The 16,448-nt window shown below is 61.6% G+C and overlaps 1 protein-coding gene across 1 annotated transcript in view; it reads left to right on the forward strand.

Moving 5' to 3' along the window:
- The first annotated feature begins 348 nt into the window (after window positions 1–348).
- Window positions 349–16,448, forward strand: part of LOC148591254 (potassium-transporting ATPase alpha chain 1-like) — a 43,939-nt gene continuing 27,839 nt past the window's right edge. The window contains 10 exon segments of the mRNA XM_088537925.1: window positions 349–416; window positions 2,144–2,203; window positions 3,941–3,952; window positions 3,954–4,145; window positions 5,919–6,032; window positions 6,999–7,133; window positions 9,465–9,582; window positions 11,361–11,629; window positions 13,640–13,838; window positions 14,593–14,702. Of these exon segments, the coding sequence (XP_088394051.1) occupies window positions 396–416; window positions 2,144–2,203; window positions 3,941–3,952; window positions 3,954–4,145; window positions 5,919–6,032; window positions 6,999–7,133; window positions 9,465–9,582; window positions 11,361–11,629; window positions 13,640–13,838; window positions 14,593–14,702 (1,230 nt within the window). The 5' untranslated portion in view covers window positions 349–395.

The raw sequence follows: 16,448 nt of genomic DNA on the forward strand, positions 1-16,448 counted from the left end.
GGGGGAGGAAGATGAGGGAGGAGGAAGGAGATGGGGCAGGAAGAAGATGGAGGAAGACGATGGGGGAGGAAGGAGATGGAGGAGGAAGATGATGGGGGAGGAAGATGATGAAGGAAAATGATGGCGGAGGAAGGAGATGAGGAGGAAGGAGATGGGGGAGGAAGAAGATGGGCAGGAAGATGATGAAGAACATGGAGGAAGAGGAGGATGAGATGGATGAAGATGATGGAGGAGGACGATGGAGGAGGAGCTGGATGAAGGGGTGGGCGTGGCCCCCCAGCCCCGCCCCCTTGACCCCTGCCCCCCCCAAGGAGAGCTACGAGATGGGACCCCGGAGCCCCCCCAAGGGGGCGGCCAAGAGCCGGGGGCAGCGCAAGAAGGAGAAGCTGGAGGACATGAAGAAGGAGATGGACGTGGTAGGGGGACGGGGGGGTCCTTGAGGGTCCGGGAGGTCCCTATGGGGCCCGGGAGGTCCCTATGGGGCTCGGGAGGTGCTGGGGGGTCAAATGGGAGACATTGGGAGGGCCAATGGGGTGTCTTGGAGGTCCGTGGTGGGACTAGGAGGACTTGATGGGTAGATGGGGGCGGTTGGGGGGCACCAGGAAGGTCCATAGTGGGTCTGGGAGGTCCCTATGGGGCCTGGGAAGTCCCTATGGGGCTCGGGAGGTGCTGGGGGGTCAAATGGGAGACATTGGAGTGGTCAATGGGGTGTCTTGAAGGTCCATGGTGGGACTGGGAGGACTTGATGGGTCAATTGGGGTGGTTGGGGGGCACCAGGAAGGTCCATAGGGGGTCTGGGAACTCCCTATGGGGCCCGGGAGGTCCCTATGGGGCTCGGGAGGTGCTGAGAGGTCAAATGGGAGACATTGGGATGGTCAATGGGGAGTCTTGGAGGTCCATGGTGGGACTGGGAGGACTTGATGGGTCGATTGGGGTGGTTGGGGGGCACCGGGAAGGTCCATGGGGGGTTTGGGAGGTCCCTATGGGGGCCGGGAGGTCCCTATGGGGCTCGGGAGGTGCAGGGGGGGTCAAATGGGAGACATTGGGAGGTTCAATGGGGGGTCCTGAAGGTCCATGGTGGAACTGGGAGGACTTAATGGGTAGATGGGGGCAGTTGAGGGGCACCAGGAAGGTCCATAGTGGGTCTGGGAGGTCCCTATGGGGCCCGGGAGGTCCCTATGGGGCTCGGGAGGTGCTGGGGGGTCAAATGGGAGACATTGGAATGGTCAATGGGGGATCTTGGAGGTCCATGGTGGGACTGGGAGGACTTGATGGGTTAATTGGGGCGGTTGGGGGGGCACCCGAAAGGTCCACAGAGGGTCTGGGAGGTCACTATGGGGCCCGGGAGGTCCCTATGGGGCAACTGGGAGGTGCTGGGGGGTCGACTGAGAAACATTGGGAGACATTGGGAGGGTCGATGGGGGGTCTTGGAGGTCCGTGGTGGGACTAGGAGGACTTGATGGGTCGATTGGGGTGGTTGAGGGGCACCAGGAAGGTCCATAGGGGGTCTGGGAGGTCCCTATGGGGCCCGGGAGGTCCCTATGGGGCTCGGGAGGTGCTGGGGGGTCAAATGGGAGACATTGGGATGGTCAATGGGGGGTCTTGGAGGTCCATGGTGGGACTAGGAGGACTTGATGGGTAGATGGGGTCGGTTGGGAGGCACCGGGAAGGTCCATGGGGTGTTTGGGAGGTCACTATGGGGCCCGAGATGTCCCTATGGGGCTCGGGAGGTGCTGGGAGGTCAACCGAGAGACATTGGGAGACATTGGGAGGGTCAATGGGGGATCTTGGAGGTCCATGGTGGAACTGGGAGGACTTGATGGGTTAATTGGGGCGGTTGGGGGGGCACCCGAAAGGTCCACAGAGGGTCTGGGAGGTCACTATGGGGCCCGGGAGGTCCCTATGGGGCAACTGGGAGGTGCTGGGGGGTCGACTGAGAAACATTGGGAGACATTGGGAGGGTCGATGGGGGGTCTTGGAGGTCCGTGGTGGGACTGGGAGGACTTGATGGGTAGATGGGGGCGGTTGGGGGGCACCGGGAAGGTCCATGGGGGGTCTGGGAGGTCCCTATGGGGTCCAGGAGATTCTGGGTGAACAAGGGGGGCAACCGGGAGCACTGGAAGGACTGAGATCCGCCCCCCAGGACGACCACAAACTCGACCTGCCCGACCTGGAGGCCAAATACGGCACCAGCCTCACCCAGGTGGGAACCCTCTGAGACCCCCCATAGCCCCACGGCGACCCCCAGCGCCCCCCATCCCCTCCGCCCCACTCCTGACCTTGGGGGTTGCCCTTGACCCTTGGTGGCCCCTCTTGATCCCCATTGACTTCCATTGGTCCCTCTTGACCCCCGTTGGCCCCTGTTGACACCCTTTGACTTCTGTAGACCCCAGTTGGCCCCCATTGACTCCATTGGCCCCCGTTGACACTCATTGATCCCTGTTGCCCCCCTTGACCCCTCTTGACCCCCCATTTGCCTCCATTGTTCCCCTTGCCTCCCGCTAACCTCTGTTGAGTCCCATGAGCCCCACCTTGACCCTCCTTGACCACTGTTGATCCCCCTTGACCCTCATTGACCCCCATTGGCCCCCGTTGACCTCCATTGACCTCTGTTGATACCCATTGGCCCTCACTGGCTTCTGTTGACCCCCATTGACCTCCTTTAATATCCATTGGTCCCCGTTAATCCCCATTGATCCACTTTAACCTCCATTGGTCCCTGTTGACCCCCATTGGCCCCCATTGACCCCCCTTGACCTCCATTGACCTCACTTGACCCTCATTGGCCCCTGTTGACCCCCACTGACGTCCATTTTCACCCATTGGCCTCCCGTTGACCCCCATTGACCTCCGTTGGCCCCCGTTGACCCCCACAAACCTCTGTTGACCCCCTGACCCCCATTGGCCCCCCTTGACCCCCATTGGCCCTCGTTGACCCCCATTGACCCCCATTGGTCCCCGTTGACCCCCATTGAACCCGTTGGCCCGCCTTGACCCCCATTAGCCCTCGTTGACTCCCATTGACCCCCGTTGGCACCCATTGACCTCCCCGACCCTCATTGGCCCCCGTTGACACCCATCGACCTCTGTTGACATTCATTGGCCACCCGTTGGCCTCCCATTGACCTCCGTTGGCCTCCCTTGACCCCCATTGGCCCTATTGACACCCGTAGACCTCCACTGGCTCCCATCGACCTCCATTGGTTTCCATCGACCTCCATTGGCCCCCCATTGACCCCCCCTTGACCCCCATTGGCCCCGTTGACCTCCACTGACCCCCGTTGGCCCCCATTGGCGCCCCTTGACCCCAATTGACCCCCCTTGGCCCTTATTGGCCCTCATTGACACCCATTGACCTCCGTTGGCTGCCATTGGACCCCTTGACCCCCAATGGCCCCCTGTCACCCTCGTTGGTCCCCGTTGACCCCCACTGACCTCCGTTGGCCCCCCTTGACCCCCAATGGCCCCCCTTGACCCTCATTGGCCCCCTTGACCTCCCTTGACCTCCGTTGACACCCCTTGACCCCACTGTCCCCCCTTGACCCCCATTGGCCCCCGTTGACCCCCATTGACCCCCATTGACTCCCCTTGACCCCCATTGACCCCCGTTGACCCCCATTGGCCCTCGTTGACCCCCATTGACCCCCGTTGGCACCCATCGACCCCCCTTGACCCCCATTGGCCCCCATTGACCCCCATTGACCCCTGTTGGCACCCATTGGCGCCCCTTGAGCCCAAATGCCCCCCCTTGAACCTCATTCGCCCCCGTTGACCCCCATTGACCCCCGTTGACCCCCATTGACCCCCGTTGGCCCCCATCGACCCCCCTCGACCCGCATTGACCCTCGTTGACCCCCATTGACCCTCCTTGACCCCCATTGACCCCCGTTGACCCCCATCGACCCCCCTTAACCCCCATTGGCCCCCGTCGACCCCGCAGGGCCTGAGCGCGGGGGGCGGCGGCCGAGCGGCTGCTCCGGGATGGCCCCAACGAGCTGCGGCCGCCGCGCGGGACCCCCGAGTGCCTCAAGTTCGCCCGGCAACTGGCCGGGGGCCTCCAGTGCCTCATGTGGGTCGCGGCCGCCATCTGCCTCATCGCGTTCGGCATCCAGAGCGGCCAGGGGGACCTCACGAGCGCCGACGACGTGGGTCCCGGACGCCTGGGCCCCTCCTGGGCTGAGGGGGTTGGGGGTCATGGTGGGATGGGGGAAGGTGGTGGCCACCTATTGGTGGCCTTGGGCAACTAATGGGACCAAGGGGAGCTCACCAGGGCCAATGACGAAGGTCCCGGACACCTGGGCCCCTTCTGGGTTGAGGGGGTTGGGGGTCATGGTGGGATGGGGATAGATGGTGGCCACCTATTGTGGCCTTGGGCAACCAATAGGACCAAGGGGACCTCGGTGGAGCTGAGGATGTGGGTCCCGGATGCCTGGGCCCCTTGTGGGTTGAGGGGGTTGGTGGGAAGGGGGTAGATGGTGGCCACCTATTGGTGGCCTTGGGCATCCAACAGGACCAAGGGGACCTCAGTGGAGATGAGGATGGGGGTCCCGGATGCCTGGGCCCCTTGTGGGTTGAGGGAGTTGGGGGTCATGGTGGGAAGGGGGCAGATGGTGGCCACCTGTTGGTGGCCTTGGGCAACTAATGGAACCAAAGGGACCTCGGTGGAGATGAGGATGGGGGTCCCGGACGCCTGGGCCCCTTGTGGGTTGAGGGGGTTGGGGGTCATGGTGGGATGGGGAAAGGTGGTGGCCACCTATTGGTGGCCTTGGGCAACTAATGGGACCAAGGGGACCTCGGTGGAGATGAGGATGTGGGTCCCGGACACCTGGGCCCCTTGTGGGTTGAGGGGGTTGGAGGTCCTGGTGGGAAGGGGGAAGGTGGTGGCCACCTATTGGTGGCCTTGGGCAATCAACAGGACCAGGGGGACCTCGGTGGAGATGAGGATGGGGGTCCCAGATGTCTGGGCCCCTTGTGGGTTGAGGGGGTTGGAGGTCCTGGTGGGAATGGTATAGATAGTGGCCACTGATTGGTGGCCTTGGGCAACTAATAGGACCAAGGGGACCTCGGTGGAGATGAGGATGGGGGTCCCGGACGCCTGGGCCCCTCCTGGGTTGGGTGTCCTGGTGGGAAGGGGGTAGATGGTGGCCACCTATTGGTGGCCTTGGGCAACTAATGGGACCAAGGGGACCTCGGTGGAGATGAGGATGTGGGTCCCGGACTCCTGGGCCCCTTCTGGGTTGAAGGGGTTAGGGGTCATGGTGGGATGGGGATAGATGGTGGCCGCCTATTGTGGCCTTGGGCAACCAATAGGACCAAGGGGACCTCGGTGGAGCTGAGGTTGTGGGTCCCGGACGCCTGGGCCCCTTCTGGGTTGAGGGGGTTGGTGGGAAGGGGGTAGATGGTGGCCACCTATTGTGGCTTTGGGCAACTAATGGGACCAGGGGGACCTCAGTGGAGATGAGGATCCAGGTCCCAGACGCCTGCGTCCCTTCTGGGTTGAGGGGGTTGGTGGGAAGGGGGTAGATGGTGGCCACCTATTGGTGGCCTTGGGCAACTAATGGGACCAAGGGGACCTCGATGGAGATGAGGATGTGGGTCCCGGACGCCTGGGCCCCTTGTGGGTTGAGGGAGTTGGGGGTCATGGTGGGAAGGGGGTAGATGGTGGCCACCTATTGGTGGCCTTGGGCATCCAACAGGACCAAGGGGACCTCGGTGGAGATGAGGATGGGGGTCCCGGACGCCTGGGCCCCTTGTGGGTTGAGGGGGTTGGGGGTCATGGTGGGAAGGGGGTAGATGGTGGCCACCTATTGGTGGCTTTGGGCAACTAATGGGACCAAGGGGACCTCGGTGGAGCTGAGGACGGGGGTCCCGGACGCCTGGGCCCCCTGGCAGGTGACGCTGTCCCCTCCGCTCCCCAGTTGTACTTGGCCATCGCCCTCATCGCCGTGGTCGTCGTCACCGGCTGCTTCGGCTACTACCAGGAGTTCAAGAGCACCAACATCATCGCCAGCTTCAAGAACCTGGTGCCCCAGGTGGGCCCACACTCTATGGGGCTCTATGGGGCTGGGTCCTTGGGTTGCTCTATGGGGCTGGGTCTTCTCCTGGTCACTTGGGTCCTTGGGTTCCTCTGCGGGGCTGGATCCTTTGGTTGCTCTATGGGGCTGGGTCTTCTTCTGGTCACTCGGGTCCTTGGGTTGCTCTATGGGGCTGGGTCTTCTCCTGGTCACTCGGGTCCTTGGGTTGCTCTATGGGGCTGGGTCTTCTCCTGGTCACTTGGGTCCTTGGGTTCCTCTGCGGGGCTGGGTCCTTTGGTTGCTCTATGGGGCTGGGTCTTCTTCTGGTCACTCGGGTCCTTGGGTTCTCTATGGGGCTGGGTCTTGGCTTGCTCTATGGGGCTGGGTCTTCTCCTGCTCACCTGGGTCCTTGGGTTGCTCTATGGGGCTGGGTCCTCTATGGGGCTGGGTCTTGGGTTGCTCTATGGGGCTGGGTCTTCTCCTGAACATGTGGGTCTTTGGGGTGGCCGATGGGGCTGGGTCTTCTTCTGGTCACTCAGGTCCTTGGGTTCTCTATGGAGCTGGGTCCTTTGGTTGCTCTATGGGGCTGGGTCTTGGGTTGCTCTATGGGGCTAGGTCTTCTTCTGGTCACTCAGGTCCTTGGGTTGCTCTATGGGGCTGGGTCTTCTCCTGGTCAGGTCCTTGGGTTCTCTATGGGGCTGGGTCTCGGGGTGCTCTATGGGGCTGGGTCTTCTACTGAACACGTGGTTCTTTGGGGTGGTCAATGGGGCTGGGACTTCTCCTGGTCACCCAGGTCCTTGGGTTGCTCTATGGGGCTGGGTCTTCTCTTGGTCACTCGGATCCTTGGGTTCTCTATGGGGCTGGGTCTTGGGTTCTCTATGGGGCTCTATGGGTTCTCTACGGGGCTGGCTCTTGGGTTCTCTATGGGGCTGGCTCTCCATGGGGTCGGGGTGCCCTCCCGGACGCCTGGGCCCCTCGGCGCAGCAAGCCACGGTGATCCGCGATGGGGAGAAGCTGCAGATCGACGCCAACCAGATCGTGGTGGGCGACGTGGTGGAGATCAAGGGGGGCGACCGGGTCCCCGCCGACATCCGCGTCCTCAGCGCCCAGGGCTGCAAGGTGGGGGGGGGCGCCGGGGAACCCCCCGCCCGGACGCCGGGGCCCCTCGGGGTGGCCCTGGACCCCTTGGGTGGCCTTGGACCCCTTGGGGTGGCCTTGGACAACCTTGGGTGGCCTTGGACCCCTTGGTCATTATGGGTCCCCTTGGGGTGGCCTTGGACACCTTGGGTGGCCTTGGACCCCTTGGTCATTATGGGTCCCCTTGGGGTGGCCTTGGACACCTGGGTCCCTTTGGGTCCCCTTGGGGTGGCCCTGGACCCCTTGGGTGGCCTTGGACCCCTTGGGGTGGCCTTGGACAACCTTGGGTGGCCTTGGACCCCTTGGTCATTATGGGTCCCCTTGGGGTGGCCTTGGACACCTTGGGTGGCCTTGGACCCCTTGGTCATTATGGGTCCCCTTGGGGTGGCCTTGGACACCTGGGTCCCTTTGGGTCCCCTTGGGGTGGCCCTGGACCCCTTGGGTGGCCTTGGACCCCTTGGGGTGGCCTTGGACAACCTTGGGTGGCCTTGGACCCCTTGGTCATTATGGGTCCCCTTGCGGTGGCCTTGGACACCTGGGTCCCTTTGGATCCCCTTGGGGTGGCCCTGGACACCTTGGGTGGCCTTGGACCCCTTGGGGTGGCCTTGGACAACCTTGGGTGGCCTCGGACCCCTTGGTCATTATGGGGTGGCCTTGGACCCCTTGGTCATTATGGGTGGCCTTGGACACCTTGGGCCCTCACGGGGAGGCCTTGGACCTCTTGGTCACTATGGGGTGGCCTTGGACACCTGGGTCCCTTTGGGTCCCCTTGGGGTGGCCCTGGACCCCTTGGTCGTTATGGGGTGGCCTTGGACACCTGGGTCCCCTTTGGTGGCCTTGGACACCTTGGTCCCCTTGGGGTGGCCCTGGAGACCTTGTTCACTATGGGGTGTTCTTGGACCCCTTGGTCATTATGGGGTGGCCCTGGACACGTGGGTCCCCTTGGGGTGGCCCTGGACAACCTTGGTCATTATGGGGTGACCCTGGACCCCTTGGGTGGCCTTGGATAACCTTGGGTGTCCCTGGACCCCTTGGTCATTATGGGGTGGCCTTGGACACCTGGGTCATTATGGGATGGCCTTGGACACCTGGGTCCCCTTGGGGTGGCCCTGGAGACCTTGGTCATTATGGGGGTGGCCCTGGCCACTTGGGCCATCATGGGGTGGCCTTGGACCTCTTGGTCATTATGAGATGGCCCTGGACACCCAGGTTCCCTTGGGGTGGCCCTAGACACCTTGGGTGGCCCTGGACCTCTTGGTCATTATGGGGTGGCCTTGGACCCCTTGGTCCCCTTAGGGTGGCCCTTGACATCTTGGTCATTATGGGGTGGCCTTGGACTCCTTGGTCATTATAGGGTGGCCCTGGACACCTGGGTCCCCTTGGGGTGGCCCTTGACATCTTGGTCATTATGGGGTGGCCTTGGACACCTGGATCCCCTTGGGTGTCCTCATGGGGTGGCCCTGGACACTTTGGTCATTATGGGATGGCCCTGGACACCTGGGTCCCCTTGGGTGGCCCTGGCCAATTGGGTGGCCTTGGACCCCTTGGTCATTATGGGGTGGCCCTGGACACCTGGGGCCCCTTGGGTGTCCTCATGGGGTGGCCCTGAACCTCTTGGTCATTATGGGGTGGCCCTGGACCCCTTGGTCCCCTTGGGGTGGCCCTGGCCAATTGGGTGGCCTTGGACCCCTTGGTCATTATGGGGTGGCCCTGGACACTTGGGTACCCTTAGGGTGGCCTTGGACACCTGGGTCCCCTTGGGGTGGCCTTGGATCCCTTGGTCACTATGGGGTGACCCTGGACACCTGGGTCCCCTTAAGGTGGCCCTGGACACCTTGGTCCTTATGGGGTGGCCTTGGACACCTGGGTCCCCTTGGGTGACCCTGGACACCTTGGGTCCTCATGGGGTGGCCTTGGACCCCTTGGTCATTATGGGGTGTCCTTGGACACCTGGGTCCCTTTGGGTCCCCTTGGGGTGGCCCTGGACACCTTGGGTGGTCTTGGACCTCTTGGTCATTATGGGGTGGCCCTGGACACCAGAGTCATCATGGGGTGGCCCTGGACACCATGGGGTGGCCCTGGACAACCTTGGGTGGCTTTGGACCCCTTGGTCATTATGGACCTGGACAACCTTGGGTGGCCTTGGGGTGCTCTTAGACACCTTGGTCCTCATTCCATGGCCTTGGACACCTGGGTCTCCTTGGGGTGTTCTTGGACCCCTTGGTCCTTATGGGGTGGCCCTGGACACCTGGGTCCCCTTGGGGTGGCCCTTTGTCCCGGGGGGACCTTGCCCGGACGCCTGGGCCCCTCCAGGTGGACAACTCGTCGCTGACGGGGGAGTCGGAGCCGCAGACGCGGGCGCCCGAGTGCACCCACGAGTCGCCCCTGGAGACCCGCAACATCGCCTTCTTCTCCACCATGTGCCTCGAAGGTGCCCCGCGCCGCGGCCCTGCTGCCCCACGCGGCGGGGTCCTCCTGGTCCCGTTGGGGTCCTCCTTGTCCCGTTGGGTTCCTCCTTGTCCCGTTGGGGTCCCACCTGCCCCAGATATTGGGGTCCTTCTTTTCCCATTGGGTTCCTTCTTGTCCCATTGGGTTCCTCCTTGTCCCATTGGGGTCCCACCTGCCCCACACCTTGAGGTCCTTCTTGTCCCCTTGGGTTCCTCCTTGTCCCGTTGGGGTCCCACCTGCCCCACATGTTGGGGTCCTTCTTGTCCCCTTGGGTTCCTCCTTGTCCCGTTGGGGTCCCACCTGCCCCACATGTTGGGGTCCTTCTTGTCCCCTTGGGTTCCTCCTTGTCCCATTGGGGTCCCACCTGCCCCACACCTTGAGGTCCTTCTTGTCCCCTTGGGTTCCTCCTTGTCCCGTTGGGGTCCCACCTGCCCCACATGTTGGGGTCCTTCTTGTCCCCTTGGGTTCCTCCTTGTCCCATTGGGGTCCCACCTGCCCCACACCTTGGGGTCCTTCTTGTCCCCTTGGGTTCCTCCTTGTCCCATTGGGGTCCCACCTGCCCCACACCTTGGGGTCCTTCTTGTCCCCTTGGGTTCCTCCTTGTCCCGTTGGGGTCCCACCTGCCCCACACCTTGGGGTCCTTCTTGTCCCCTTGGGTTCCTCCTTGTCCCGTTGGGGTCCCACCTGCCCCACATGTTGGGGTCCTTCTTGTCCCCTTGGGTTCCTCCTTGTCCCATTGGGGTCCCACCTGCCCCACACCTTGGGGTCCTTCTTGTCCCCTTGGGTTCCTCCTTGTCCCGTTGGGGTCCCTCCTGCCCCAGATTTTGGGTTCCTTCTTGTCCCATTGAGGTCCCTCTGATCCCACATGTTGAGGTCCTCCTTGTCCCATTGGGTTCCTTCTTGTCCCATTGGGGTCCCACCTGCCCCACACATTGGGGTCCTCCTTGTCCTGTTGGGGTCCCACCTGCCCCACATCTTGGGGTCCTTCTTGTCCCGTTGGGGTCCCACCTGCCCCAAACATTGGGCTCCTTCTTGTCCCATTGGGGTCCTTCTTGTCCCATTGAGGTCCTTCTTGTCCCATTGAGGTCCCTCGTCCCACATGTTGGGCTCCTCCTTGTCCTATTGGGGTCCCACCTGCCCCAGATTTTGGGCTCTTTCTTGTCCCATTGGGGTCCTTCTTGTCCCATTAGGGTCCCTGTGGTCCCACATGTCGGGGTCCTCCTTGTCCCGTTGGGGTCTCACCTGCCCCAAATATTAGGGTCCTTCTTGTCCCATTGGGGTCCTTCTTGTCCCGTTGGGGTCCCACCTGCCCCAGATTTTGGGCTCCTTCTTGTCCCACTGGGTTCCTTCTTGTCCCATTGAGGTCCCTCTTGGCCCAGATGTTGGGGGTCCTTCTTGTCCCATTGAGGTCCCTCTTGTCCCACATGTTGGGGTCCTTCTTGTCCCATTGGGGTCCTTCTTGTCCCATTGGGGTGCCTCTTGTCCCAGATGTTGGGTTCCTTCTTGTCCCTTTGGGGTCCTTCTTCTCCCTTTGGGGTCCTTCTTGTCCCATTGGGTTCCTTCTTGTCCCATTGAGGTCCCTCTGGTCCCAGATGTTGGGGTCCTTCTTGTCCCATTGAGGTCCTTCTTGACCCATGGGGTCCCACCTGCTCCAGATGTTGGGCTCCTTCTTGACCCATTGGGCTCCTTCTTGTCCCATTGACCTCCCTCTCGTCCCGCTCACCCGGGCGCCCCCCGGACGCCGGGGCCCTTCCCGCGCAGGCACCGCCACGGGGCTGGTGATCAACACGGGCGACCGCACCATCATCGGGCGCATCGCCAGCCTGGCGTCGGGCGTGGAGAACGAGAAGACGCCCATCGCCATCGAGATCGAGCACTTCGTGGACATCATCGCCGGCCTCGCCATCTTCTTCGGCGGCACCTTCTTCGTGGTCGCCATGCTCATCGGCTACCCCTTCCTCCGCGCCATGGTCTTCTTCATGGCCATCGTGGTGGCCTACGTGCCTGAGGGGCTGCTGGCCACCGTCACGGTGAGCTCTGGGGTGGCCTGGGGGCCTATGGGGCCATGGGCATCATGGGAGGTCTCTACGGGTCCATCCCAACCCATGGGTGCTCTATGGTCTTGGAGGTCCCTACGGGTCCATGGGCTCCATAGGAGGTCTCTATGGGTCCAACCCAACCCATGGGTGCTCTATGGTCTTGGAGGTCCCTTCAGGTCCATGGGCATCATGGGAGGTCCCTACGGAACCAAACCAACCTATAGACCCTTTATGGGCCCTGGACATCCCTATGGGTCCGTGGGCACCAAGGGAGGTCCCTCTGGGTCCAACCCAACCCTTGGTTGCTCTATGGGTCCTGGAGGTCTCTATGGATCCAACCCAACCCTTGGTTGCTCTATGGGTCCTGGAGGTCTCTATGGGTCCAACCCAACCCATGGGTGCTCTATGGTCTTGGAGGTCCCTACGGGTCCATGGACTCCATGGGAGGTCTCTATGGGTCCAACCCAACCCATGGGTGCTCTATGGGTCCTGGAGGTCTCTATGGGTCCAACCCAACCCATGGGTGCTCTATGGGCCTGGGAGGCCCCTACAGGTCCATGGGCTCCATGGGAGGTCCCTATGGAACCAAACCAACCTATAGACCCTTTATGGGCCCTGGACATCCCTATGGGTTCATGGGCACCAAGGGAGGTCCCTTTGGGTCCAACCCAATCCTTGGTTCCTCTATGGGTCCTGGAGGTCTCTATGGGTCCAGCCCAACCCATGAGTGCTCTATGGGCCTGGGAGGTCCCTACGGGTCCATGGACTCCATGGGAGGTCTCTATGCGTCCAACCCAACCCAAGGCTGCTCTATGGTCTTGGAGGTCCCTACAGGTCCATGGGCATCATGGGAGGTCCCCTCTGAGTCCAACCCAACCCAAGGCTGCTCTATGGGTCTTGGAGGTCTCTATGGGTCCATGAGCATCATGGGAGGTCCCTCTGGGTCCAACCCAACCCAAGGGTCCTCTATGGTCTTGGAGGTCTCTATGGGTCCATGGGCACCATGGGAGGTTCCTCTGGGTCCAACCCAACTCTTGGTTGCTCTATGGGTCCTAGATGTCTCTATGGATCCAACCCAACCCATGGGTGCTCTATGGGCCTGGAAGGTCCCTATGGGTCCATGGGCTCCATGGGAGGTCTCTATGGGTCCATAAGCACTATGGGACGTCCCTCTGAGTCCAACCCAACCCAAGGCTGCTGTATGGGTCTTGGAGGTCTCTATGGGTCCATGAGCATCATGGGAGGTCCCTCTGGGTCCAACACAACCCTTGGTTGCTCTATGGGTCCTAGATGTCTCTATGGATCCAACCCAATCCATGGGTGCTCTATGGGCCTGGAAGGTCACTACGGGTCCATGGGCATCATGGGACGTCCCTCTGGGTCCAACCCAACTCAAGGGTGCTCTATGGGCCTGGGAGGTCCCTACAGGTCCATGGACTCCATGGGAGGTCTCTATGGGTCCTGGAGGTCTCTATGGATCCAACCCAACCCTTGGTTGCTCTATGGGTCCTGGAGGTCTCTATGGGTCCAACCCAACCCATGGGTGCTCTATGGGCCTGGAAGTTCCCTACAGGTCCATGGGCTCCATGGGAGGTCTCTACGGGTCCATCCCAACGCATGGGTGCTCTATGGTCTTGGAGGTCCCTACGGGTCCATGGACTCCATGGGAGGTCCCCTCTGGGTCCAACCCAACCCAAGGGTCCTCCATGGTCTTGGAGGTCTCTATGGGTCCATGAGCATCATGGGAGGTCCCTCTGCGTCCAACCAAACCCAAGGGTGCTCTATGGGTCCTAGATGTCTCTATGGATCCAACCCAACCCATGGGTGCTCTATGGGCCTGGAAGGTCACTATGGGTCCATGGGAGGTCTCTATGGGTCAATGGGCATCATGGGAGGTCCCTCTGGGTCCAACCCAACCCCTAGACAATCCCCAGCCCCTGGAGGTCCCCGGGGTGCCCCGAGGCCACCAAGAGGCCCCCAGGGGACACCCCGCGTCCCCAGGTCTGCCTGTCGCTCACGGCCAAGCGCCTGGCGCGCAAGAACTGCGTGGTCAAGAACCTGGAGGCCGTGGAGACCCTGGGCTCCACCTCGGTCATCTGCTCCGACAAGACGGGGACCCTCACGCAGAACCGCATGACCGTGGCCCACCTGTGGTTCGACAACCAGATCCACACGGCCGACACCACCGAGGACCAATCGGGTGAGAGGGGCGGGGCCTCCCCCCGGACTCCTGGGTCCTGCCCGGACTCCTGGGCCCCTTCCCGGTTTCCTGGGCCCCTTCCTGGTCATCTGGGCCCCTTCCCGGACTCCTGGGCCCCTTCCCGGTTTCCTGGGCCCCTTCCCAGATTCCTGGGTCCTACCTGGACACCTGGGCCATTCCCAGGACACCTGGGCCCCTTCCTGGACACTGGGGCCATTCCCGGGATTCCTGGGCCCTTCCCGGACTCCTGGGCCCCTTCCCAGATTCCCGGCCCCTTCCCGGATACCGGAGCCTTCCTGGACTCCTGGCCCCTTCCCGGACTCCTGGGCCCTTCCCGGGATCCTGGGTCCTACCCGGACACCTGGGCCCCTTCCTGGACTCCTGGGCCATTCCCAGATTCCCGGCCCCTTCCCGGACACCTGGGCCCCTTCCCGGACTCCTGGGCCCCTTTCCGGACGCCTGGGCCGTTCCCGGACTCCTGGATCCTTCCCGGACACTGGGGTCATTCCCGGGATTCCTGGGCCCCTTCCCGGACTCCTGGGCCCCTTTCCGGACTCCTGGGCCCCTTCCTGGACTCCTGGGCCATTCCCAGATTCCCGGCCCCTTCCCGGACACTGGGGTCATTCCTGGGATTCCTGGGCCCCTTCCCGGACTCCTGGGCCCCTTCCCGGACTCCTGGGCCCCTTCCCGGCTCCCCGCTGGCCCCTCCCCAGCCCCGGACGCCGGGGCCCTTTCTCAAGCCCCGCCCCCCCAGGGCAGAGCTTCGACCAATCATCGGAGACCTGGCGGGCGCTCAGCCGCATCATCACCCTGTGCAACCGGGCGGTCTTCAAACCCGGCCAGGACAACGTCCCCGTGGCCAAGGTCCCTATAGGGGCTATAGGGGCTATAGGGGCTATGGGGGATATAGGGAGTCTATGGGGCCTATGGGTGCTATGGGGGCTATAGGGGATATAGGGGCTACAGGACTATGGGGAATATAGGGGGTATATGGGGGCAATGGGCTCTATAGAGGCTATAGGGCCTATGAGGGATATAGGGGGTCTATGGGGGCTATAGGGTCTATGGGGGATATAGGGGTTCTATGGGGGATATAGGGGCTATAGAGGCTATGGGGTATATGGGGAGTCTATGGGGGATATAGGGGCTATGGGGAATATAGGGAATATAGGGAGTCTATGGGGGCTATAGGGGCTATGGGGGCTATAGGGTCTATGGGGGCTATGGGACTATGGGGAATATAGGGGTTCTATGGGGGATATAGGGGCTATAGAGGCTATGGGGTATATGGGGAGTCTATGGGGGATATAGGGGCTATGGGGAATATAGGGAATATAGGGAGTCTATGGGGGCTATAGGGGCCATGGGGGCTATAGGGTCTATGGGGGCTATGGGACTATGGGGAATATAGGGGTTCTATGGGGGATATAGGGGCTATAGAGGCTATGGGGTATATGGGGAGTCTATGGGGGCTATAGGGGCTATAGGGGCTATGGGGGCTATGGGACTATGGGGAATATAGGGGGTATATGGGGGCAATGGGGTCTGTAGAGGCTATAGGGGTTATGAGGGATATAGGGGGTCTATGGGGGCTATGGGGTCTATAGAGGCTATAGGGGCTATGAGGGATATAGGGGGTCTATGGGGGCTATGGGGAATATAGGGAGTCTATGGGGGATATAGGGATTCTATGGGTGCTATGGGGGCTATAGGGGATATAGGGGGTCTATGGGGCATATAGGGGCTATGGGGGATATAAGGGGTCTATGGGGGCTATAGGGGTCTATGGAGGATATAGGGGCTATGGAGTCTATGGGGGGTATAGGGAGTCTATGGGGAATATAGGGGCTATAGGGTCTATGGGGGCTATAGGGGCTATGGGGACTATAGGGGAATAGTGGGTTTATGGGGGCTATGGGACTATGGGGAATATAGGAGGTATATGGGAGCAATGGGGTCTATAGAGGCTATAGGGGCTATGGGGGATATAGGGGCTATGGGGGATATAGATAGAGGCTATGGAGGCTATGGGGGATATACGGGTTCTATGGGTGCCATGAGGGATATAGGGGATATAGGGGGTCTATGGGGGATATAGGGAGTCTATGAGGCATATAAGGGGTCTATGGGGGCTATAGAGGCTATGGGGGCTATAGGGTCTATGGCGGATATAGGGGCTATGGGGATATAGTGGGTTTATGGGGGCTATGGGACTATGGGGAATATAGGGGGTATATGGGGGCAATGGGGTCTATAGAGGTTATAGGGGCTATGAGGGATATAGGGGGTCTATGGGGGCTATAGGGGCTATGGGGGCTATGGGGGTATAGTGGATTTATGGGCGCTATGGGACTATGGGGAATATAGGGGTTCTATGGGGGATATAGGGGCTATAGAGGCTATGGGGTATATGGGGAGTCTATGGGGGATATAGGGGCTATGGGGAATATAGGGAGTCTATGGAGGCTATAGGGTCTATGGGGGCTATAGGGGCTATGGGGGTATAGCGGGTTTATGGGGGCTATGGGGCTATGGGGATTATAGGGGTTCTATGGGGGATATAGGGGCTATAGAGGCTATGAGGTATATGGGGAGTCTATGGGGGATATA

The sequence above is a fragment of the Tinamus guttatus genome, unplaced genomic scaffold, assembly GCF_059628265.1.
Source record: "Tinamus guttatus ecotype Peru unplaced genomic scaffold, ASM5962826v1 Tinamus_guttatus_pri_ptg000899l, whole genome shotgun sequence".
Taxonomy (NCBI): Eukaryota; Metazoa; Chordata; class Aves; order Tinamiformes; family Tinamidae; genus Tinamus; species Tinamus guttatus.